Source organism: Bombus flavifrons, chromosome 7 (assembly GCF_040668555.2).
Source record: "Bombus flavifrons isolate JBK064 chromosome 7, iyBomFlav1_principal, whole genome shotgun sequence".
Classification (NCBI taxonomy): domain Eukaryota; kingdom Metazoa; phylum Arthropoda; class Insecta; order Hymenoptera; family Apidae; genus Bombus; species Bombus flavifrons.
The window spans coordinates 15,998,789-16,024,923 of record NC_138448.1 but is presented as its reverse complement, the minus strand read 5'-3'; the positions used below and the strand labels follow the sequence as shown (position 1 = coordinate 16,024,923).

The window sequence follows — 26,135 nt, the reverse complement described above, 5'->3', positions numbered from 1 at the left end:
AGTTGAACTCGTCGAGGTTATCCGGCCGCGAACCTACGTCCGATCGAGATTACTCGGTCGAGTCGCGTCGCCGTTGATCCGGAGCGAACGAATCGCGTGGCGATACGCGCGACGACTCGTTGCGACGCTTCGGGTTTTTTAACGCCTCCTGTCGTCTCGATTCGTTTGGAAACGGTGTTGCGGCGTGGGCAGTGGAAAGCGAGCGTAGGCGCGAAACCGCGTTCAATCGATTTCGACGATCCTCTTGTTGGACGCGTACAGCAGCTGTTTTTACGCCGCGTTCGACGTTTCCGCCCGTAATCGATCGTAAAGGTGTATGGAAGGCCCCGCGGCTTTACGAGCGGCTCTCTCGGTTTACAAACGCTTTCCCGGTAACTCGCCACGCCGTCGCTCGCCTCTGTTTCATCGAATTTCTCGGTATCGCGTTCGTCCTCGCTCCCCCTTTCGGACAACGCGCGCGCATTCACCGGACTGCTTTTTCGATGAAAAGCAGCGGAATAATCGGCCTCTGCCCTTTCCGCTCGATCGGCCGCGGCCAGCCGCGATATTTAAGCTTCCGCCGCGCCGCCGTTCGTCCGCCTCTTCGCGCGGTTACAGGTAAACCAGTCTACCTGGCTCGAAAGGTGTAGAATCGCGTTTGGAAACGCGCGCGTTGTTCTTCGTTGGATGGCGAATCGCCGTAAGATCGATTCGTCGATCGAATCAGCGAGAAGGAAGGAGATCGCGCGACGACGAAGTCGCAGGAACGCGTGGAGCGCGCGCTCGTGCCCTTTCGACGCGAACATCGGCGTCGCTGTCGACGTCGACGCGGACGTCGGAGCGGCGAACCGACATCAAAGGCGGAGCGTATAAATCAATTTACCGACGACAAAGCGACGCCAGCGACCGTGCCGGACCGCCGATACGACGACGTTCCGCGCACGCTCGATCGTCGCGATCGTCGATACGTCCGAAAGCGTCGGCAAGGGGATCGGCGAACGCCGAAAGCGGAGGAAGCCTGCGCGTATCGTCGCTCGTGCGAACGTTGTGTCTCTAGTTTCTAATACGAAGACGAGAGCCGATCGATTCGCCGAGACCGAGACGCGATTACGCCGATAAACGGTCGTTGCTTGACGCGTCGTACGTCGCGCTCGCCTTTGATCGCCACTGCGCGTACCTACGAGGAATTTTTCATCCGAGAATTCCGAGGTTTCATCGATCGCGGGTCAAGTGGCTCGGTGACTCGGTCGGTTAACCCTGGGCGCAACGCGCGTACGATCCGCGTGATACGAATTACGCTGCAGCCTATTTACGTCCTGCGTGGCTCGCTCGATGAATACCGCGTTTCACCAGCCACTTTGATACTCGTCGTCCCCTACGTCGTATTCTGCTCGCGCGACGTCGCGCGTACCGCTCTTAGAGAAAGCGAGGAAAACGAACAACGAGATACCAAGAAAAACTACCTTTCGCGATCGCGCAACCGCTTCTTTTCTTTTCCTTTTTCCTTTCTTTTTTTTCTTTTTCCTTCTTTCTTGTCGTCCACGATCTCGATTCGTAAATACGATTCGTCGATTCCGCTTAACTGCCGCCGCGTATAAACAGACAGGTTCGTTAACGCACCGCGTCGCACGCACGCTTCCGCTCTAACCGATTAATCGGGCGATCGCATTTTCAACAGGCTTCTCTTCTCGTCTGTTTCAGGTAAGCTCGCACGTAGGGCGACCGAAACGCACGCTAAAGAATAGGTCGTGAGTTAACGGTTGCTCGTTGCTGTCTTCGCATACCGTGGTGGGACGACGATGCGACTCCGACCGTCTCGTCGAACACGAACGACGACGTCGCCTTTGTCCGCGCGCGTTGACCCGCATAAATTAGCCGCGACGCGCGTGTCCGTCGACGACGCGTGCAACTTTCTAAAACGCGTTGTAACGCGCGCCGTACGGCTGGCGCGTTGGAGTATCGGATGGAGTAACGGTGTGAAAAGCGTAACAAGAGGAAGATGGAGAGACGGGCGCCGGGACACGATGCACGAAATCGTAACGATTTCACGGGCGGACGATCGTTCGGATGGAAGCTCGTGGCGCGCGGCAAGTGTCGAGTATGTAACGAGCGTAGGGAGGGGGGAGGGAGTGGGAGATGTAGCAGCGCGCGGAGGAGCGAGCGCCGCTTGTTCGCTCGCACGCACCACCGCCCCCGTAATCGCGGTTAATTAACGAGCCGGCAGCTGGTAACGAGGCTACCGATTACTTGCCGCGCATCGACCACGATTATTCCGGCTTCTCCTATTCCCTTCCATTCCCTTCCATTCCCTTCCGGTACGTCGAATCCACCCGCGATCGTCGTCCTTTTCACCGAAACCTCCTTTTCTCTCCGCCTTATCCGCGTCATTTCCAATCGTCGGCTGTGTTTAGCCGCGAAAGACCTGGCATTTTCACAGAGTCGCGTGGGAACGAGATTCACGCGCGGAATTTGCGTAGGAAAGCGGATTTCTCGACGACGTAGACGCGTGCGCGCGCTTTCAGGACTCGCGTAAGTCGCGGTACGACGCGGGAATAAACGCGAGGATTCGTTTTCGCTGGCAAGGATTTCCGGATAAACGTGTTTTCCGAGCGACGAGCGATTAAAAAGCGTTCCTTCTCTTGCGTTCCCTCTATTTCTCCTTCCTTTCCGTCAGCGAACCAACGAAGCGTCTCTATCTTGGCGCTTGAAAAGAATCGCAAACGTCCTTCCCCTCGCTTTAACCAGCCGAGCCCGTTCTTTTTGCGGAAAATGCGGCTTTTAAATCTCCATCCGCCTCGTTCCTCGGCGGTGGCCGTCGACCAGCCACGCCGCGTTCTGCTGGTCTTTCCGCGAACGAGGAAACCCGCGCGAGGTGCGTGCGGGGAAGAGCGGAGCGAGCGCGAACAACGGAGAAAGCAAAGAAAAGCGACGGAACTCGAACGGAAATGGTCGCCAGCGTAGACGTGGCGTAGCCGATGGAAAGGTGGTTCTCCTCCGGAAGGAGAACGAGGGAAGCTGTCTCGAGCGGACAGAAGAGGTGTTCAAATTCTCGACGTTCCATCTGCGCGGGCAAGTTAATCTCGTCGAATGGACCAAGATTTCCTTCTCCCTTTCTCCACCGTGGCTGTTCGAGAGAAGCGTATAATCGGTTTTTCGTTTAACGCGATATTCCGTTTAACGCGAAGGATCCGTTTGACCGATAGATCGCCGTCGGCGAACGCAATCGTTGCGGAAATTAGGTTCGCGAAGGATGTCGGTCCGACGCGCCGCGGAAGCGAGCAACTTTGCCGCTTTTCCTGTTGGCAAATCCCACCGACGATCCACGTACCATGTACTTGGCCCGAAAAGTTCTCGCGCCCGTTAATCTTCGCCCTCTTGAAGTTTATCGCGCGTTACACGTACACCTTCCGAGCAAGTTTTCGCGGCGAGTAGACGGCGAAACGAGCTTTCCCCGTCCGCGTTTTCTTACCTTTGCTCCGTCGAGGCTCGCGGGTAACCGTACGAAACTTGCCCGCGGCTGCCGAATAAATAACAAGGTGGAGGAAAAAGTCGACCGTGGATACCGACCCGACTCGCAAAGTCTGTCCGACTTTCGCGAGAAATTTGCAGGTTTCGAGCCACGTAGAAAGTATCGCGCCCTTCTCTCCTCCGACGTCCTGCGACTTTGATATTTCCGTGCATTTCAGCCAATTCACCGAACGGCGCACGACGTCTCGAAAGATGAGAATCGGCCGACGATCGCGTGTCCGTCTCGTCTCGACGACGGAGATCGACGCGAGAAAGAGCCTCGAAAGATACAGAGCGATCCCGGTGAAGAAAAAGACAGAGAGCGAGGGAGAGAGAGAGGAGGTTGACGCGGTCGTCGTATCGATTGCTCGGTGCTCTCGAGTCACCCTCGAACGATCCTTTATTCCGCGCGCTTTGTTATCAGCCGTTTAGAGAAGAGCATCGGGGGCGCTGGCCTCCGGTGCTTCTTTTTCACGGGGCGAACGAGCGTTCGGCCGTCTCGCGATTCGATCGAGATAAGCGGGATCGAGCGCCGACACGACGTTGCCGGACTGTCACCTTCCGCTCGATGTTCCTCCGCGATGTCGATACGTCGTACGCCGAGTACGCGTATATGGCGTGTGCGACGTGGTCCGAAAGGGCCGCGTATCCGCGATCGATGCGTTGTCCCGCTCTTATCGGTTCTCCTATCGATTTCGGCGGACGAACCGTTTCCGTCGATCGTCTTCTTCTCGTCTTCCGATCGGAGGACGCGGCATCGCGGTCGGTCGCGCGCTATCGAGATCGAATACGACGGTCGTACGAGTGTCCGCGGCCAAGGTGGATCGCTTGGATAGGATAACCAGGATCGCCTTGTGTATCGCCTGGTCGTTGCAACTGCCGATGTCTGGGGCCTGTACGCAGGGACCTTGCCACCGCCACACGGCGACTCGTTGGTATTAATTAACGACGATGACGTCACGATCGTGTAAATATTCGATTATCTCGAACAGCCTGGAAGAAGAGAGAAGCACGGCGGTTTTCTGTGCCGTCGGACGTGGCCAACGATTCGTTAAAACTCGCTTCGAACGACTCTTGGGTCGCTGGTTTACGATCGGAGCGAAGCGCCGCCGCTTCGACTTGGCCGGGACAAACGAGCGATCGTCGCTTAGACTCGCACGACGCTGCTTGGCGTTTCGCGCCGAATCTCGTTTCTCTCTTCGTGTCTTTGGAAACTCGGAGATCTTGGAAACGCGTAACGTAATACGCCGTCGAAAGGAAAAGGTCGTAGAGTAGCAGCAGCAACCTTTAAGCTGTAAGAGCAGAGCGTACCGACGCTTCCGTTGCCGTTTCTATTGCCGAAAAGGGGGTCGCGGCGAGCTTGTGCGAAGGAAATTGGGGGCTTCTCAGAAACATATTGCCCTCTCAATCCTCTCAAACCAACCACCCTGTTGGTTGGCTGGCTGGTTGGCTGGCTGGCTGGCTGGCTGGCTGGCTGGCTGGCACGAAGTGGGATGGTTCTCCCTTCTGGAAAGGTTGGCGGGAAAAGGGGATAAAGGAGGAGGAGGAGGAGGAGGAGGAGAGGTGGAAGGAGGGAGGAAGGAAAAGGAAGCGAGCGGGAGAGCGTGGCAGAGTTTAAAGCCAGGCAACTAGTTTCGCAACTGCTATCCCCGTTGCTGCAACCCTCTTTGGCGAGTAAAGAGACGGCGGAGGGTGTGCCGGATACTAGCTGAGAGGGCGAAGGTGGCGGTAGGGGGTAGGACGAGCCGGTGAAAGAGCAGAAGGAGGAGAAGCAGGGGGAGGAGGAGGAGGACGCGAACGCTTAAAGCTCGAAGTTGGAAGCTGTGGAAAACGCGTGGTGGGAGAGACGGCTATAAGCGGGTAACCGGTGGCGGCTGCGGCGGCAACGCGATGGGTCAAAACGGCCCTATCGGAAAAGAGTCGACCCGATCCGGTTCCGGCTTCCTCGCGTACGGAAATGAAAGAGCCAATCGTCGGCGTTGCCGTTACCGTTTCACGTCCCATCGTTGCTTCGGTCTTCGATCTCGCGACTCTACCCGATCCACGACGCCTCGCTACCACCGTCGATCGCTTCGTCTCGATTTTTCCACGCGTCTCGCGTGATCCGCGTTTCCTCGTACAAACGAGAAATCCATATTTTCTCGCGCCCTCTCGTCGATCGTCGAAAGTAGCCAAAGGATAAAAAACCGATTGCTCTCTTTGGACACGCGGAGGATTACCGCGTAACTAACCGACACGCGGACAAAGGTAATATCGATTTTATCCGATCCGTGCTGATTTCAAAGGTTTTGCGCGTATTTAGCCTCCGTTGCTCCCTTCTCGTCCCGAGCCCGCAGCTTTCGCGCGAATCAACCGCTCTATCCGTATTCGGTGAACCATCGTTAACGAGCATCCACTCGTTCGTCCGCTAACTTAACAACGCGCGTTACACGATCATCGCTGTAAATCGCGTTCCATCGAACCAGAATTCTATCGGTATCGGCGTCGATATCGGCGTCGATATCGGCGTCGATATCGGCGTTCCTTTTCGATTACCACGCGGTTATTTTCGCAGGCTCGATCGAAACTTGCGGACGTCTCGGGGAAATCTAATTTTCGAGCAGTCGCGTTTTGCTCGAAGTCGTCCTCTCGTTTCCGAGTAATGGGGGGCAGCTGGCGCGCAACGTTCGCAACGTTGCGACGATACGCCGTCGAATTAAAGCGCTGCCGGCATAAAACGATTCGTCGAGCGTGTATATGCTCCGATACCGTGTCGAGTCCGCGAGTTACGTTCGCCGTTGCTCGATGGACACGGGTTGCTCGGAATCGCGATCGTCGCGGATCGTTCGTCCATTCGAAAGTCGATGGCAACGAAGTCGGTGCGAGAAACGCCGTTTCGGAGAACGCGAGTGTCTTGCGAATCAAACGGAAACGAACGCGGCAAAGGTAGCGAAGAGCGTAGGACGAACGTAACGCGAAATGAAATAACGAGAGTAGTAGGTGGTCGTGCGAAATGGAATGAAAATTCACGCAGAAGCGGGTGAGCGAGAACGCGAAAAATTAAACTCCCCCCTTTTCCACTTCTCTTCCTCCGGTCCGTCCCTTGCTCACTCTCTTTTATATTTCCGATTCTCCTCTTTTTGTCCATCGCTGCTTTTTCTTCTCTCTCTCTCTCTCTCTCCGCACGTTATCAGAAAGGAGAAACCCGATTGGCGTGTGCGGACCGACTGCTATTGAAATGGAAACGTAGCGGAGGAGATCGGTCCGCGACTCGGCCAATCAACGCCAGCAAAAATAGCTCTTTTTTCTTTAATCTACTCGCGGAACGATACGAAAAAAGACGGTCTCTGGCGATCGAATCGACCGAATCTCGCGTTTATTATGGTCAATGGATCGGTATTAATTTCCACTTGAGTCGGTCGGATTACGTTTGACCAACGTCGTTCCCACGGACGAAATTGCCACGAGGATCGATACACGGTGATCGCGCAAATAACAGAATCGAAAGCAAATAGGAGAAAATAAGCGACTGCCGGCTAGCGTATACGCGATACGTAACACGATCGTCTCGTGTCTTTCGGCTAGCCGCGTCGACTGCTTGGAGACGACGCGCGATTATAATAGCCTCTGTAGGTAACGGAGCTGGCGACGATCTTCCGCGACGATCTTTCGCGTCGATCGCGCGTTGCTGGAAGACGGAAGAGTAGAAACGCGCGACGCGTAAACGTCTCGCCACGATGTTCTCGCGCGCGTACGCGGCCGCATCAACGAATCGCTTTACCGAGTCACGAGGGTGAGAAGACGCGAGCGGAAACGGTCGTGTGCTGTGTGCGAAGGCCGAGCGTAGCGGGGGGTAACAGATGGGATCCAGAGCGAAAGGAGAAGGGGCAGAAGCGACTCGGGGTTCGAGAAGCATCGGCGCGGCACCGACGATCGACGCTTTCCGTGGCCAATCGACTTCTAATTCCTAGCTCGTTTTCTAGCCTGCCCTATCGATCAACGCTATCTCCGCTGACGACGTAAAAACCACCGAAACGGACAAATCGTTTCCTCGTTGGTTGGCGCGTTCTCGTAACGGCCGACACCCTGGCCTCCGTCCTGGCCACCGCTGGTTGGCGTAACTTACGCGTATGCGAATTCGTGCGATCGAAACGGCCAGCGGCACGAGCTTAACACACGGTGTACGTGGAAAAACAGACGGCGAATATTTTCCATGGCGTGCACATTCGTTATTCGACCGGTCGATGCCGGGTAATTGAATACGTGGCTTTTATAGGTGGCCGAGGGTGGTGTACGGCACACGGTTCTCCTCTCTCGGCGTATCGCTGGTGGTGGTGGTGTGGCCGTGGAGAAAGGGAAGGGTGCGAGTGGGATGCAGAGTACTAGCTAGCGCGAAGGGGAGTTGCGGAAGAGGTGTTGACGGCAGGCAGGCAGAGGCAGCGAGCAAGACAGAGAGAGCAAAGCTTTGGAGACTAGTCTACGCTCGATGTGTTCCGCTGTTCCGGGGGTTTTATAGCGGCGGTCGGAATTAATGAGGGGCCGTGTTTTCACGGCGGCCGAGTGGCGGTGCAGATTTCATTTTACTATTTACCTCGGGGAATTTATTCGACAACGACCGACCGGCAGGGTGTGGTGGTGTCGTCGATGGTCGGTGGCGAACGAACAGCAGAGAGAGAGAGAGAGAGAGAGGATCGACGGACGAGGACCACGTTTGACACGATTTGAACAAAGAAACGAGTCGACGCGCTATCGACGCTAGTCTCGTTTCAACTACGTCGTCCTTCTTACTCCTAAATTTCCACGTTTTTCGCTTATACTCCGACCGAACGTACGCGCCTTTCAGCCACTTTTTTCGTCCGTTTTTCTTTGCCTCTCCGCCGCCTTTGGCGTGCAAATTCCGTCTTTCCCGATTTTGTAACGTCGACGTTCGGATCGGGAATACCTACGCGCGCACCAGGTCGTTGGATCGAAGGTGGCAACGTTAGAGCCGCGAACCACGGACGAAACGCGAATTCCCGTCACGTTCCTCGATCCAACGAATTAATATGGAAATTCCAAAGCGCCTTACGAACGAACGAATTGCGTCGACGCAAAATCTCAGAGGCACCCTTGCCACTGCTCGTCGCCTATACCAGCGAGGCGCGAGGGTGGCGAGAAGATCGTCGAGTCGCATTGGCGTCGCCGCGCCCCGCCGATCTTCCACTTTTTATTTCCTCGCTCTGGCCTCCGCTTCCGACTTGCTATAAAAGCGAAAGGCGAGATCTTCCCTCCTTCACGTCGCGTCGTTCGATCGTACGTTTACGCGACGTTTCTTCCGAATATTCGGCAGGTTTTTGCGGCCGAACGTTTCGACCGGAGATAGAAGTTGGACGCCCATGGCGATGGTTAAGAGCCGGTACGATAGGACCGTACTAAAATGAAACGTATATTTGAGGTTAGGGCGGATCAGGGGTTGAGCTCGCGAGCCCCCGAGTCGTTTATATGGTGATTCGATGGGCGAGGGGGAGCTTGGCAAAATGTCAAGGGACTCGTAAGGGTGGGCCGAGTTTCGCGCAGCTTCGGCCGCCGCTCGTTCGGTCGTTGGAACGAAAATTTCGCTATCGTGCGTTTCACGCCCTCTCGCGAACCTTCGAAAACGACGAAATTTATCGCCAACGTGGCTATCGTTACACCGCGATCGAAATATTCGGGAAGCTTCGGTTACAGGTGAAAACGTAACGGAACCGACCACGCGCCGCGATCTATACGGAGATATCGGCCGTGTGCTTTAATCGAGACGAAGGGTGGGGGTAAAGTGGTTACCGTTTATTCGATATCTTTTGGCAGCGTTATCGATACCATGACGGTGAAAATACGATAGCCAGAATCGGAATATACGCGTATGGCCGGTCGGTGAATCAATTGTACGAGTTCCCAATGGGATTTCAGCCAGCGGATAAAACGACGCGTTTCCCCGAGTTTTATACCGAGAGCGGTAACAGGCCGCGATCGCTAACAGAGGTGGTTCGACGACGTTGCGTCCTTCCGACCTCGATTTGACGCCGGCGGAGAATCGATGGCCATTCGTGCCGGTCATGCGACAGATGTTGATCTAACTGCGTGTGGCAACCCTTTGTAAAAGCTGCAATTTACACGCGCCAGAACCTCGCAGCAGAAAAATACGAGGGTCGGGGTGGCGATGAGCGGTTTCTGTCGAAGAGAAATGCCCGAAGAGTGGGGAGCGAACGAGCGACAGAGTACGTCGGTTGGGCGATTGTTCGTAACCGCACAAAGCACCGTCGTCCGCCGACAAAACGTTTCCAACTCGAGCGAAGTAACGCAAACCTGCTACCGTTACTCCGCTACCGTTGCTGCCGCTGCTGCTGTTAACTATCTCTGCTCTTCGCTGAATTTTACCTTCTTTTTTTCTCTTCTCCTGTATCCTCGCCCGGTTGGTCGTTTCTTTGCTACGCTGTCGAGTTTGCCTTCTTACGCACGAACGATAACGGAGGGATCGTTTGCCCCGTTATAATTTGCCGCGACAGTCCTTCCGGCATCGATTTTTCACGCGGAACTTGGCTTCCCGCGAGCGAGCCGGCTTCGAAGGGTTTGCGAGGAGTCAGGGGCTTGAACGGGAAAAGGTCAACCACGATCTGACACGAAGCCCGGTGGTTGCTCGCTCCCCTCGTCCCTCCCTCCCTACCTCCCTCCTTCCCTCCTTTCCCTTTCCATACCCTCGCCACGATTCTCGTCCATTTTCTCTGGATCGGCCCGTCTCGTTCTTTCGCTCCGACTCGTCTAGCAGGCGCGATCAAGAAACTTTCGCGAAAACGACTATTACGAACGGAAGAACGAATCGCGAAAAGGAGTTTATCCCGCCAAGACGACAGGTTGCGTTGCGGATTTTCCTTTCCATCGTTTTAATATCGACCGCGGTTGGTTATTCCGTTCTCTGTTCCGGCGTGCTCCCTTTTTCCCTTTCGCTGTTTCCTCCATTTGCCGGTTTCCTCTTGTACGCTGCACGCGCGGATATTCCTCGTCGTACGTCGAACGCGAGAATCTCGTACGTAACGTGCGACCGAAGCGAATATCGCTTGGAATTTACGAGGCTCGAGAACTCGTTGAGACGTCCGTACGCCGTGCGCTACACACGCGCGTTCGAATTTCAATCGCACCTGGTCGGCGTCTGAAATTTCTCCCTTCTATCTTTTATCCTGCTACCTTTTTCACGCGGTACCGCGTCCGACTAGTACAAAATTCGCGCGATCGAATAAAGTTTAACGATCGGTGTTGAACGTTTTACGAGGCACCGCGGAATTTCAAATAAACTGCGCCTCGGCTCGCATGGAAACGACCGAACGCGTACCCGAGATCACAGACTACTCGAAAGTTTGGCGGCAGTCGACGTGGCGCTCAGCGAGGTAGTTTTTAGTCGAGGAAAGTCATTCTTTTTCTTTCCTTCTTTTTTTTTTTTTTTTCAAACAGACGGAAATCTATACGAGGAAGAAGCAGGCGAGGTCGATTTTATCGAAACGGCTGTGTTCGTTCTCTCGTCTCTCTGTCCGCGGCTCACTCGCGAATTCCACGTTGGCCCGATTAATTCTCGAACGAGATGGCACGGAAGAAACGTAGGTCGATTATCGCGACGCGAAAATCGACGATCGTGGTAACGCGAGAGAAAAAGAATTCCCTCTGCGTGCGTTTAGCCGCGTCAGAATCTTGTTCTCGCGTTTATAGCGCGAGTGCCTTCCTCCGTTACCTGCCGGTTTTATCGTACGGTAAAACGACAATGTTCCCACCTGTTGTTTGTCATCTGTCGACCAAAGGAAAAAAGATATCGAGCATTCGCGCTTCTCTGAGCGTGTTTTACATCGCCGTACATTCTTCCTCTTTATTCCTCTTCTCTTTTCCATTTCTCTAAGTCGATCGATTATTTCGCGTATTTAATTCCATCCGGCAAACGCCGCTCGCGACACGCGTGCCTCGCTTCGATAAGCAGCAGCAACGCGTTATTTCGCAGCTACGATTTTCGAACGTTTCCTCGTTCGACTCGCGCGTCGTTATCGACGCGACTCGACCAGGCGCAACAGGGGAATTCGATTCGGTGACGCGAAATTATTAACTGCGCGGCACTTGGAACGCGGTATTTCGCGTTTGGCATTATTTTCGCCAGCTTCTATATGGAGCTCGAATTCCAATTAAACGGTTACTCGTCGTTCCGTGGTGCCAAGTTTCGTGAAACGCCAGATCGGTCGGTGTGGTACCGCGACTTAGACGACGACGATTTGACGACGATTTGACGACGATTTGACGACGATGTCGCAAGTCGCCGAACGATAGAATTTTCATGTCGTCGATGCGATCGCCGTACGTTGGTCCCGATCGGGGCCGGGCCGGCGATACGCAGGAGACGCGTGTATCGGTTTCGACGAGAGGTTGGCGAGAAGACTTCGGCGCGAGAAGCGAGTCAGTGGCGTAATCCGTGGCTGTTTATCCGGTCGTAGCCGGTCTGGGATATCGCGCGCGCGTTTTGCTTTCGACCTTCCTTCGCAGGATTCGGAAGCGGCTACGAACGGCGCGGATAAAAGGGTATACGCTGTACACGGAGAGGGTCACGGGGACTGTAGCAGGCTGGATTCAGGTTCTTCCTGTCTTAGTGGTGTGGCGTTACCATGGTAACAGACTGTAAGCCGCTTAACACCACCCTCTACACACCCTTTCCACTCGCTAGAATCCTTGTGCTTGCGACGTCGAGTCAACCCACCCTGCTCGGCGCGTCGTTCGCGTTGGCGAATGTCGTTTTCCCTTTGCTCCCTTCGCTCCCCTCGCTCCGTTCGATTCCGCTCTATCCGCGCCGGGCCCACGGAGAACCATCCACGCGCGTATACCCGTTCCTCGTTTCCTCCCCAGCGGCACCAAAGTATCTCCTTTCCCCTTATCGCCGACAACCGCTCGAAAGCGTTTATCGTTTGGTCGATCGTAGGATTCGTTTGGCGCGTAATGCCACGACGATCGAGTAAAGCGCAGGTCGAAAGATCCAGAGAGAAGAGTAGAGAGAGACCGGTTATTAAAAGACGAGGACAACGACCACGACGACGACGACGACAAGAGAAAAAGGCGCGAGTAACGGGAGTACGAGAATGAAAAGAAATCGCGTTCCGAACGTGGAAACAGGGGAAAATGAGAAAGGGAGGCGAGAGCAAAAGGCGACGGGGTGCATGCGGAGGAGAGGAGAGGAGGGGAGAGGAGAGCAGCGGAAAGACGAGGGGAAGAGTCGCGTGTCCGTTGAGAGGAAACGAAGATGTGTGCGCTCTGTCGACGAGGAATTGAATGGAGGGTGAAAAGCATCCTCGGAATCATCGCGGAGAGAGCCATCGGGTATTCTCTGGCTGTTATTTTCTCGTTTTAACCGGAGGGTTTTTTCACGCGCACGCGCGTCCCGCCGTGCCAGCAAACGCGGATAAAGGACAGAGAAACATCGTTCGTCGTCCCTTTCTTCGGCAACCATCGTCCGAGACACAAAGGACCGTCATCCGGATGTCGACGTGTCCTAGCTCGTTCTTGATTTTTAAAAAATCGGCCGAGGGACAGGACGAAAAAAAAGAGGAGTAAACCGCGAAAGAACGAATTCACGCTTTCGCGTCTTCTCGATGTAGATCGATCTGGTTTGAAAGCTCTTCCGAGCCGCTTACTCTTTTCAAAGGGTTCTCCGTGCAATGCCAGATTCGTATCGCTGGCAAACAGCTTCGAAGGTCGAACGACCGCTTCCCTTCTTTTCGCCCTCGATGGAAAACGATAAAACGCAGAAAAATCGTATCGTCTCGATGTCCTGTGTACGAAGTAATAGCACGACGCGTTGAAAATTATCGTCGATCGTCGAATTAACGTTCGAAAGCGGTCGAAGAAAACGATCAAACGTACGACGACGTTTCAACCATATTTTATTCGACGTGTTTTATTCGTCTAATGGTTTTCCATATAGTTACATTGGTTATCGTCGTTATCCTCTCGGTGAAGTATGCGTACTCTTGACGAGATAAGGGAAAAGCAAGAAGAAAGAGGAGAAAATGTCGCGTATTTATCCGACGCGTTTGAACGAGCGTTCGAAGAGAACCGAGCGACCAACAGCGTACGAATCGCGTAACGTTCTAATATAATAATAACAATAATAATAATAATAATAATAATAATAATAATAATAATCGTGAAAATTGTACCACGTTTTCAACCGACCCGGTAGGAATATTTCGTCAGCGGACACTGTCGTCCTATGTTATATCGTTGTTATATTATACAGGATGGTTACAGGTAACTGGTGGTACGAGCGGAAAGGGGGTTATTCTACGCGAAAAAAGAAGTCGAAAATATAGAATAACAATTTTTCCTTCGAGGCTTCGTTTTCGAGAAAATCGACTTTGAATTTTCGCTCGGTACACGTGCACTTTATCGCGTCTCGTTATAACGGATCTCACTGTAGATCGTTGTCTCGATGGAAAAATGAAAAAAGAAACAAAATTTGTATTCTATATTTTCGACTTCTTTTTTCGCGTAGAATCACCCTGTATATCGTATTATATATTTATCGTCCGTATCGTTAATTACGAATCTAAGAACTTGGATAAAGACGATTTCTCGTCTGGTTGTCGATCGCGCGTTAATGGATCGTAAGTAACTTTTCGATCGCGGATTCTCTAATCGTCGATTGGTTTCAGGTCTTCAGCCTGCCAGCACCAAAGCGCCACCCACCACGATCAGCAAATCTCACAGACCCAGTTCCGGCGTTTTACCGCAGGGTCATACCCCTGGACCGGGTCCAGGTGGACAACAGAACAGCAGAAGCTTCGCCGCCGCTCTACGAAACCTAGCTAAACAGGCAGGTCCGGCTCCTCAGGAGGAAGAACCTCGTGCGAGTCCCAAGAATCGGGCGCCACCTCCTCTGGTCAGAGGTCCTTCGCCCGCTAAGGTGAGCGATCGTTGCGACCGATCGACCTGCTTTCCTTCCTTTCTTCCGTTTCTTTTACTCGATCTGGCCGTTATCGTCCCGCCGAAACGGAACAAAGTTTCTCATCGGTTTCGTTTCGGTTGGATATACTCTGGAAAAATGATAAAAAAAAAAAAAGAGAAAAAAAAATAGTTCGGAGGACGCGTTTCGTCGGGCTGGCTGTAACCGGAAAAGGGTAAAAGGACGAGGCAAGGATTAACGAACGAGCAAATGTGTATTTTAGGAACGATCTACCCACGAGAGAAGACCGGAGGAGATACCGTCGTTGTACACGAACGCAAGACCCGCGGATACCAGTAAACACAGCGTAACTGCCGCCGCTTCCGAATTGTTGGCTCGTTCGGGTTTTCAACCGTACCGGCCTGAACACCATCCGGCCCACGCTCCACCGGCTTTTGCCCTGGACCCTGCGGCCTACAATCCTTATCATCACGGTCTCTATCCACCGCCACACCTCCAACACGCTTATAGGTAATAGCGCGTCATCTAACGTCGCCACTCTGCCGTTTACCGAAGAGCGCGCAGCTAACAAGCGTGTTTAACGAAATCGTGGTGTGTAACGCTCGATTCTCGGTACGCAGATTAGAGGAACAGTTGTACTTGGAACGGTGTGGAATGCTGAGACCACCGATATTTCCTGGCTTACCTTCGTATCCTCTGTACGGATTGAGATACAGTCCGGACATGCTACCTCCTGCGTCTCTCGGACTCATGTCTCCCGTGATGCACGAGCGGTAAGTGAACGAGAGAAAGGTCTAACGGACGGAAAGCGGTGCCTGCTGACCGGATGATCCCCTCGAACGCGGGCCCCTTTGTTAACGGTCCTACGATTCTCGTTTCAGGCTGAAACTGGAGGAGGAGCACCGGCTGAGGCAAGCGCGAGAGCAAGCCGCGTTACGGGAGGAGGAGGAGAGGAGAAGAGCGGCACGAAATTCCGCTCCTGCAGCCCCGGTACCCGCGCCTGCACCTGCATCCGCCGATACTGCAGGTGAGCGAGTCGCTCCACCCCCCACTGCCTTTCATTAAAAAGAAAGCATCGATTACGAGCGATCGCGAGACTTCTGTCCCGATGGCTTGTTACGCGCGGAAACAACCTTCTCTCTTTCCCTTTTCATTTTTTCTCTCTCGTACTTTTTTTCATGCGAGCGTGTTCCGCGGTGTATCGACCGATCTCCTCCCTCCGATCATCCGACTCGACTTCGTTTTTCTTGCTTCTTTCTTTCCAAACGTTATTGTCAACGTTGTTTCTTTCGTTCTACCGTTACGACGTCGATCACACGGTGATTACAATGAAATTGCGATAACGTGCTCGCGTCGTTCCGGCAGCAGCAGCAGCTCCCTTTCTTCTACCTTTCTTCTCTCTCTCTCTCTCTCTCTCTCTCTCTCTCTTTCTCTCTTTCTCTGTTTATCCTTCTTCGAGCTTTCTATGCACGTGTAAAATTACCGCGGCGAAAGAACCGTACGTCCTGAAATTATTTTCTAGGGGAATACGAAAATCGATCTTCCGTCTTTGTTCTCGACTTTGGTTTGACAATCGGTGCCAAGCGATCGAACCCTCGACGAGAAACGTCGTTGGTAACGCTATAAGTTAAATGATCTGTACTGCGGCCGACAGTTCACCGTGAACGGACGAACTGGCGAAAAGCGGCAAACGAGGAGAAGTCGTTGCAGAATATACCTGACTGTGAATGAAATCGAAAGAAAAAGAAAAAAACATACTACGCTTCTAATTTTAAACTAGATATAATCAAAGTTATAGTCATAGCCAATCGTTTCTTATGAAGGTAGGATCGATATTTTTTAGATAAGCGTATAACTCGATCGTCGAGTTGTCGAGCTTCACATTTGTCTCTTCCTTCGGTTTTTACTTCGTTTCGTTTCGTTTCGTTTCGTTTCCTTTCGTTTTGTCCCTCTATTCCCCCCCCCCCTTTTTTTTCTTATTTTCCGTGTATTTTCTTTGAATGGAACACAGTGCCATTCTGTCACACGCAACTATGGTACGAGTCTTCGTGGGACCTCTGTTCGAACGCTTTGTCTCGTAGTCGAGAAAGCGAAGGTGTACGCTGCTTGCCCTAAAATTTCCTAGGATAATCGAAACAATTGAAAAATGCAGTTGCGTTTTCGATTTCGATTCGATTTCGCTAATAATTTCGTTTACGCGTAGACCGAAGTCAGACTTATTGGCAACTGCGACTATCCTTTGTTCATATTTAAAAGAATAAGTCGGCCTTCGGTCGGCCGTTTATCCGTTTATATCGTATCATCCGAAGCATATATGTTACAAATGATTTTTGTAGTGTTGAAACAAAGTCTCTTAATCATGTACAATGTTCGTTACATAGTTAATCGTTTTATATAGTTAGTGACGTCTTGACAAACAGCGAAACTTCAACATAAGAGTGCACATCTTTAGTGTGGAGAAGCTTATTATCCTCGTTATCGTTACGCTGGACATCCGTTTAAACGGTAACAATTGAGTAAAACTCGATCGTTTCCTTCCTCTACGGAATAAATTATATTTCTTCGATAAATTCAATTTTGTATTCGTATCTTTCGTGTGAAATGTGAAATCGATGTTAACCGTAACTATTATAATCTGAACCGATAGTGCGCGTTAGCCATCGTCGAATAATACCGCTTCTCTCTTCTCTGTTTTCTTTTTTTTTTCTTTTCTTCTTGTTTTCTTCTTGTTTTCTACCTCGTTCGATTCTGTTTGTTTCGTTGATTCCTCGTTGATTCCTCGTTGATTCCTCGTTGATTCCTCGTTTACTCCTTGTTGATTCCTCGTTTACTCCTTGTTGATTCCTCGTTGATTTCTCCTTGATTTCTTGTTGATTTTTTCGTTAATTTATCTTTGGTGTGTTCCCTAGTTCTCTTTTATTTGAACGATTGGCATCATAACGCGTGACATAAAACGTAAAAATGTTTTTCGTTTCGATTAGTTTATCGCGCAGCGATGAACAGCGGATATATCGCAGGCCAACCGACAATTCGACGCGCCTTCGTGTCTTTTTCCGAAACGTAGTGCACTCTTGCGTTAGTTCCCGCAACTGTTTTAGAAATTTCCAATTAAACGATCAGTGTCAAAATAATTTTTCTTCAGTGTAGCATACTCTATATTCTACCCATTATTGACTTGATCCACCGATGTATATAACTTTGTCACACATGTTCTTTTATCAAAATTATACCGTTTTTATATAATTTATTATGTAAACATGTATATTTGGACTATAATTGAAAATAAACATTGCAAAAAAAACGTGATCAAAATTCTGATTGACTTGGAATTCTTGACCCTCGATTCATTTTCTGAAACAGTTTTGGGGAAGATTCAGCGATCTCGATCGCTCAAAACATCAGTTTCCTACGCTGTGTACGATATACGACGTTGTCCACGGGCGTCCCAATAGCAAGCGAACTATTTCTTACAGTCGATCCGAGTAGTACGTTATCCGATTTCATTGATATTCTATCAGCAATCATCCCCAATACTTCGAATTGAATACATCATCAAGCCATTCCTTGTAACGACGAACTTACGCATCGCTCAGGTAAGTTGGAACGGACGCGAACGATCCTTGTCTGGAAAAAAGTTGCCTCTTTCGAGCTTTTTAGCCATCTTATCGGTTGCGTAGCGTCGCTACACGATGCGCTCGCTCGTTCGAATTCGAAAGACGTTGCGATCGTCTGCAACTGCATCGTATCTGCACATGGTATCTGCATCGCAGAACTGCGGGCAGTTACGGCGTATTTCGAGATTCGAGATCGATCCCCTGTGAAGAACGCTTCTCCTCGCGCTCCCGAACGCCATAGACACACCGATGTCGTTGATCGCGTGTTCGTGTCGAATCGAACATATCGTTTCGCTCATTGCCGTAAAATACGCTCTGCGACTACTCTACGGAGTAGTAAATCGACAACAGTAGATCAGTGGAAGATTACCAAGCACTGTGTTCGGGATTTGTTCCAGCTAGGAAGCCGACCATAGCGGCTCAGATGCATAGCGAGCGGGAGCGAGAACGCGAGAACAGAGATCGGCCAAGCGGCAGCAGTAGCGGAGGCGGCGGCGGCGGCGGAGGCGGCGGAGGCGGAGGCGGAGGCGGCAGCGGAGGCGGTGGAAATACCAACAACAACGCTAACAACTGCAACAACGGTAACAGTAACGTTGGATCTGTCGGTAACGGTCATCATCCATCGAGAAAAGAAGAGCAGTCTTCCGCTCCTCCTCCTCCGCCAACAGTAGCACCGCCACCACCACCACCACCACCGCCACCACCACAACCACCACCACCACCGTCATCGGATCCAACAGCAACAGCGAACATCTACCACTCTCGTTTGTCAGCGTTTCCGAATCCAGCAGCTCCTCCCATTGGACCTCCACCGTCCTTGGGTTCGGCTACCATCTGTTCCGTTAGTTCCGCGGCCATGCCGCCCCCTTTGGCCTCTACTCTACCCCCTTTGAACCTCGGACCTCCGCCAGCGATAAGCTCCGCGCCTATCGGCGGCCCTCCGCCTATTCCTTCTATACCCTCTATGTCGTCCTTGACGCCAGCGGTAATCGGACCGCCACCGCCACCGCCTCCATCCCTCGCCATGCCTTTGGCGCCTATCATCTCTATACCTTCTCTCCATTTGCCCTCCGTATCCTCGACTACTATTCATTCTAGTCAGCATACAGCTACGATAATGAGCAGCGCGACAACTACGGTTACAACTTCTATATACCATCAGCAACAACAGCAGCAGCAGCAGCAGCAACAGCAACAACAACAACAACAACAGGTGCAACAGTCGTCACAAGCGTCGCTAGCAGGATCGTCGATACCGTCGCAACAATCGCAGCATCAACAACAACGTTGTAACAGCGCGGCCGGTACAACGACCAACAGTACCAGTTTGTCAAGCAGCGGCACTATGACAACGCACGGGACACACACTCTAACGACAGCTAACGCGGTTCCCTCGATTATGAATAGCGTCAATCATATGACCACTTTGACTCACAAATCGCCACCGTTGTCTCATGCTATTCATAGCTCGAGAAGCAAAGAATCCGGTACGGTCGCGATAAGTACAACGACGAACGTTTCGAACACGAGCACCAGCAGCACGGCGATCACCACCAACGCCGTGGCTACAACGAACGCGTTGGCGACAACCTCGCAACAACCGCCTTTCGTCAGACCGTTCGAAGATTCCTTTCGCTCATCGTCGAAACCTCAACAAAGACCCATCATGAACAGTCATAATCATAGTATAACCAATCAAATTTCTTATCAGGAGTCACCGGTAAAATCGATAGCCACTTCGACCACAACGCCCCAAACGATCGCCGGACAGATCGCCGAGAATTCCGTTGCGGATAACACGAAGAGCACGAATCTTCAGCAATCGCTGTCACATCCGATTCCTTACCCGCCTCAACAATTTCATCATCCGCATATACCTGTTTCGCACGTAGCTAATTTGTACAAACCGCCGCCGCATTTTTCTTCTTCGCCCGCTCATCAACATCACTCGCAACCGAAAGCGAACGTACCAGTGACACCAGCCGCTAGCAACGGTGGCAACGCGAATAACGGCAGCGGCACGGCAGTAGCTGTGGCCAATTCTAATAGTACGAAGCAAAGCGCGTATCACGCCAACGAGAACAATCAAACAGTGACCGTGACAGCGGCGACGGCTCAACGAAACGAAGTGCCTTGTTCGTTGTCGTCGTCACCGCCGTCATCGTCCCCATTGTCGTCGTCGCCACCTTCGTCCTCGTCGAACGTTCTGAATTGTAGTTCCGTCGACAAAGCGGCAACGCAACTTGCACAAAACACAACTTACAATAGTAACAACGTTGGCCCTGGTAGTGGGAACAAGATCGCGAATCACACGAATTCGCATCACAAAAGCAGCACGGATACATCGACGAAGGAGAGCAAAGTTAATTCGTGCAACGAGAAGATGGAAAATCACGCGAAGCAACAAGCAACAGCGAATCAACAGAATCATTTAGGGAAGAATTCGCTTCAAGACAAACCGTTGACGCCCCATTTCGCTTACGAACAACAACAACAAGGAAAGGGTCCGCCACCGCCGATACAACCACCACCACCATCAGCACCACCACCACCACCACCACCACCGTCGCAACCACCGCCACCACCGCCACCACCACCGCCACCACCACCACCACCGCCACCACCACCACCGCCACTACCACAACCCACGTTTCAACCTATAAATTTTAATCTCCTCGAGAAGGAGATTAAACCTGAAGTAGAGTCTAAGATACAGAGCGATCAGAATAGCGTTTTGTCCACATTATCGTTTCAATCGAATTTTAAGTTCAGCATAAACGACATCGCACAGAAGCCTATAGATACGACTCAGTTGATGCAGAGCATCAAGTCTGAGGAAGTTTTGCGTACCTGTCAGAACGTATCCAATGTTCTCCTGCAGATACCAAAATACCAAGAGAAACTGTTGAATTTCTCGACCGAGCTAAAAACCGCATTTTGTTTCACCGACAAGTGCAATAATTTGACTGAGATTTCCGTGAAGTGCGAACCAGCGGTGTTAAATGTGCCTGACCTGAGCAAGGCTCTAGTCAAACAAGATGTTACGAGCGAAAAGTCTTTTCTTGTACCTGAGAAACCGAAAGAGCTGACGTCCTCGTTAGATCTAGCCGAGAAGAGAAGGAAAAGAAAACGGGAGAGGAATACAAGCCTTGCGTGTAGTTCCGATTCGGAAGGTGAGGAAGAAACAAAGGACATGGATCTCTGGATTATCAAAGGTCCGCCAGCCAAGTTACAGTATTCGGAGAAGAAGCTCGCGTTTCTCGCCATGTTTGGTCTAACCACTTTAAGTATGAGGAATGGTAAGCGCTCTTCGTTATTCTTCTTTCTCTTGCCTACGTTTTCCCTCCTTCTTCCTCCTTTTCTTTTCGCCTTTCATTACAACATTAACTATTCCTACAACATTAACGCTTACGAGTCGTCCGTTTCCTTTTCTTTTCGTCTATAGAGATAGAGCTTTGTAAAGTGGAGAAGCGGTACAGGTTAAATCCAGATCCGCCGGAGGTACCTCTGGAGACGGAGCAAACCGTCGAGTCCGTATTACCAATACCGCGAGAACATCCGGACGTATTGCTCCATACGCCAGATTTTGAGCCGAAAGTTGGTTTTCTCAGGACCATAGGCCTCGATATAATGCCTCCGGGCAGGAGAGATGGCAAGTATCGGATTAAGTATCGGATTTCTCTGCTATCTCGGTCATCGATGGTTGTCGATATCGAACGAATTTTCATTGTTATTATTACAGAGGCAGAAGTAACGTGGCAGTACGTTCTACAAGATCGTAAAAAACGGAGAAGTTCAAATTCTGTGACTGCGTACTGCGAAAGAATTGCCAAGGCGTATTCGAAGAATCCACCAACATTGCCGAAACCGCCTCAAAAGATGAGACTACTGGACAGAGTAAAAGTAAAGCAAGTTCCAGAACGACCACCGCCTCTACCGCCTTTGGTTCCGAACATCGTCTCCATGGGTTATCCTGCTTTGCCCATGCCCGGTGAGAATGGGGTGAAGCAACATTGCAAGATCGTGGATATTAAGATCGTGGACGACAATGTAGACGACCACGTCGGTGGGAAGAACGAAAGGCCCAAGTGGACCGGCATCGAGGACATCGTGCTTGCTTACAGCGAATATTCCAAAGGTACGACGAGAAGATCTTCGCGGCTATCTTTCTATTTTGTCTTTCGCATTAACCGAGGCGCTTTTAATTCCTTCCGTTGCCCGTTTGTTTTCTTCCGTTTCAGAAAAAGCAATGGAAAAGAAAATTCTGACGAGCGAAACATCAAAATTGGTGGCACAGTCGAACAACTTGCGTTCCGAAACTATTCACCTAGAGCGAAGGATATACGAACTGTTATCCGCGAGAACGGCTCTTGATTCGGAGAGACGAATGCTCAGTGAAAAGATTGAAAGGATTAACGCACTTGTTAGGAACCTTAGGTAGCGATGCGTAACGCACAACACGGAAACTCATTCATCTGTGATATTATCGAAGGGTTAAGGGTCGTTAGCATACAGTACCAAATATAAAATCTTACGACACACAGGGCAAGTAATAAAAGTTTCGGTGATACGTTTTATTGACCAAATGTACAGCAGCCTTTCGTATTGTTTTGCTACTAAGTGTACACCACCACGTGACGATGCTATATACAGAATATAAAAGTTCAATAGCAGCAAAATTCAAGCGATGATCGCCAGGAACATACCTTTATATTTCGTAAATGACGATCGTCATCTCAACGAACGAACGAACGAAAACACATACGCATACACGTACACACGTATACACGCATGCACGCACGCACGCACACGCGCAGTATGAAAACAAGTGTAAGAACCACTGTATAAAACGAAATTATACTTATATATAGATGCACTTTTTAGTTAACACTAAAGTGATTAATAAAGATTTTATAGTTTCAACTAACGGCTCTTAAACCCTGAACTATAAATAATTGTAATTTGTATCATAATATTTTAATGAAAAATAGACAAATCGTATAACTTATTTTATTCTGCGTAATGTGGACTCTATGTCAGATAATAACTTGAAACAATATGATATGTCACAATTTGTATATGACTCGATCGTTAATATTATCTCGTGTAAAAGAAAAGCGAACATCTAATCGCAACGTTCATCGAATCGGTTCGATGACAATCGAAAAGTTACTCTCAAATGTATAGACTGTGACTTTCTTTTTCATTTTGCGTCGTAAATGGGGATAGTGTATGTGAGCTCTATGTTAATGGAAATTTTCAAACTATGAACGACAGACTGCGATTACAGTAAATCCGGATGCAAAAAAAAAAAAAAAAAGGTCGAAACCGTAGAACCGTAACGATTACTTTTAACGTAAAAGATGTTTCGAGATAGAAACGACTCTAGTCTACGGACATTCGTAGAATACAGGAAAATCACGTCTGATTTCAAGAAATCGGAATAGTGATCGATCTTTCCTTTCGATGTCCACTGTTCACAATAATGAACGCAAAGGCCAGTGAATACAAGAGAAATTAATGTAACAACAGCAGTGAGGTACTTACGTAGGTAAAGTGACTTAATTTAAATTGTCTTAATTTAAAACGTGAGACATCGTGCGAGCACATTCCACATAAAAAACATGCTTGTTACCCAACCTCCAACATTCCACGTTCGAATAGTAATCGGATCGCAAACAACATTAAAAAACGAAGAAAAATCGTTCTGCTGCAAAAGGAAAAAGATTTTTTACGTTCAACTAAATCAGTGCTATATTATGCTAATTTCAATCTCCTAATACTTGTATCTCACTCTACTATCCGAGTATATCGTTCAACTATTCATCGTAATACCTCCAGTATGTATAATATGAAATCCATTTATAATTTCACCGTTTTGTTCATTGAGTGCCTAACGTTATCCTACATTTGTAAATATCATTATTTTTATGTATTGTATAACAAAATAAGACCACAAGAGATTTGTTGGTCTCTAATCTGGCCAAACCAAGAGCCTAGGAGTAAATTGTTGAAAATATGAATTTTCAGAGTGTCTCTATTCCTACCTCTTTCACGTCTTCGTGTGAACACTTTCCTACTTACAATCGATAATTAACTGTAGTCGTTCTTATATCTCGATTTTCATTCCACGGTAAACTAAGTGTTAGTCATTTTCGAAATATTTAGTAAGTTTAAAGTCATGGTTTTATCTCGTCAACCGTTAAAGTAATTACAAATTTTAGTTACTTTCGTCGTTACTGCCCTCTATGCCCAGACGCGCTTATTTTCTACAGACCGTACAATTCATATAATAACGTTAAATGCTACGAAGAAGATAAGAAGTAAAAATTAGCAAATAATCACTAGATAAATCGCATTAGTCGGGAAAAATAATATTCTTTTAGTCGATATATATTATGCTTCCGAATTATATGTCAAGCAAATACAAAAAGGACATTTTCTAAAATAAACTTCAATTTCACATCTAGGGATTTTAACGCTAAGCTAGCGGCGCCACAAGTATAATTGACGTAGAAATAAGGTTCCCGCGCAAACGAGCGCCGACCTAACTGTCGCCGCCAAAATATCTGACGTACATACGCATAACCGTCGTCGGGCAAGGTAGACTTTCATTCGCTGTTTGGTACTCCGAGGAGAAGCATTAATCGTTGTTCGTGTTTAAGAAAACTTTTAAGAGAGTATTATAAAAGATGTCAGGACGCGGTAAAGGTGGTAAGTATCATATCTGTTTTGTTGGAATGTAATATTGTAGTTTATTGAGAAACGTCGAAAACCGTTTATATGTATACTTTCAGGAAAGGCTAAGGGAAAGGCGAAGACCCGCAGTAGTAGGGCAGGGCTGCAGTTCCCTGTCGGAAGAATCCATCGTCTTTTAAGAAAAGGAAATTATGCGGAACGAGTTGGAGCTGGAGCGCCTGTTTATTTGGCCGCTGTGATGGAATATTTGGCGGCTGAAGTACTCGAGTTAGCCGGGAACGCCGCAAGAGACAACAAGAAGACGAGGTTGGTGATGCAAAGCCCTTCTTCCCCTCTTCCCCTCTCTACTTATCTATCTATTTATCTATCCGTATCTTCCTTCTCTCCATAATTGTACAAATATTCTTTTTCTTTTCACTTACACGATACTTTTATGTAGTTTCTGTAGCTAAAAAATATGATATAAAAGAAATTGTGTTTCATTAAATTTCACTTACATTTGGATATAATATCCAGTTTCATATAGGATTCACAAAAATCAATCTCACAGTTATTTCTTTGTAGCATTGTACACTGTTCATTGTCCCAATTTTGAGAGAAAACTTTCAAATGTAAGTGAACTGATATGATAGGTTGTTTACCATTCTAATGGGAAGCACATAAATTTCATACTTCCTAAATGTTCATATTTGTATATACCTACAATTAAAGTTAAGTGACCTTTTAATACTATATAAGTTTCCAAATACACATGTTCATACTCTTATTTCAGGATAATTCCACGTCACTTACAATTAGCTATTCGCAATGACGAAGAATTAAATAAACTGCTCTCGGGTGTAACAATCGCTCAAGGTGGTGTCCTGCCTAACATTCAAGCAGTACTTCTGCCGAAGAAAACCGGTACTGGTGGATCTGGAAAGGGAGACAAAACATCCCAGGAATATTAATAATCATTAGAATAACCTTTCTAACTTAACAGTACTTTAGGGCTATATCTTTGTTTCTTGAGCCATTAAAGGAAAACAAAATAATCTCTGGAACCTATCAGATTACCATCGCTTCATCAAACATTCACTGTAAAATTATTTTAGTTAACAGTATAATCTACTATTTTATTACTGAATAACGTCTTTTATTTAGCAATAATGTAATAGCAAATTGTATTATTACTTAAGAGAAGTCTTTTACCTATGCTTAGATCTATTATCTAAGTATTAACCAAACTGTCATAACTGTATTATGTATTTCGTTTTTTTTCTTTCGATTTTGTATTAAAAGTTCTTAGTGACTTGTATGATTTATGAAATGTAACAACAAGTATAACTCATTTTTATGTTTTTGTTGACTGTAAACAATACTTAGAGTGAAAATAAAACATCATTACTCTTCACTTTACAATATTTTCTTTAAAT

General features: G+C 49.1%; 2 protein-coding genes and 1 long non-coding RNA gene across 4 annotated transcripts in view; 2 read left to right on the top strand and 1 right to left on the bottom strand.

Annotated features, from left to right (window-relative positions):
• px (MAP7 domain-containing protein plexus) overlaps window positions 1-23,404 on the top strand; it is a 47,122-nt gene extending 23,718 nt beyond the window's left edge. For both annotated transcript variants that reach the window (XM_069117207.1, XM_069117206.1), the window contains exons 8-15: window positions 14,157-14,407; window positions 14,670-14,917; window positions 15,028-15,180; window positions 15,289-15,434; window positions 18,420-21,320; window positions 21,467-21,673; window positions 21,764-22,159; window positions 22,263-23,404. In XM_069117207.1, the coding sequence (XP_068973308.1) occupies window positions 14,157-14,407; window positions 14,670-14,917; window positions 15,028-15,180; window positions 15,289-15,434; window positions 18,420-21,320; window positions 21,467-21,673; window positions 21,764-22,159; window positions 22,263-22,462 (4,502 nt within the window). In that variant the 3' untranslated portion in view covers window positions 22,463-23,404. The remainder of the gene's footprint in view (window positions 1-14,156; window positions 14,408-14,669; window positions 14,918-15,027; window positions 15,181-15,288; window positions 15,435-18,419; window positions 21,321-21,466; window positions 21,674-21,763; window positions 22,160-22,262) is intronic.
• On the bottom strand, window positions 17,092-17,355 carry LOC138181866 (uncharacterized). The gene is made up of 2 exons (XR_011173623.1): window positions 17,217-17,355; window positions 17,092-17,174 (listed from the first exon to the last, which is right to left on the bottom strand). It is a non-coding gene; the product is annotated as an uncharacterized LOC138181866 (long non-coding RNA).
• A 1,164-nt stretch (window positions 23,405-24,568) lies between the features above and the next one.
• On the top strand, window positions 24,569-26,113 carry LOC138181864 (histone H2A). Its single transcript, XM_069117211.1, has 3 exons — window positions 24,569-24,735; window positions 24,819-25,026; window positions 25,493-26,113. The coding sequence occupies exons 1-3, from the start codon at window positions 24,714-24,716 to the stop codon at window positions 25,668-25,670; spliced, it is 408 nt and encodes a 135-aa protein (XP_068973312.1). The 5' UTR covers window positions 24,569-24,713; the 3' UTR covers window positions 25,671-26,113.
• The last annotated feature ends 22 nt before the right edge of the window (window positions 26,114-26,135 follow it).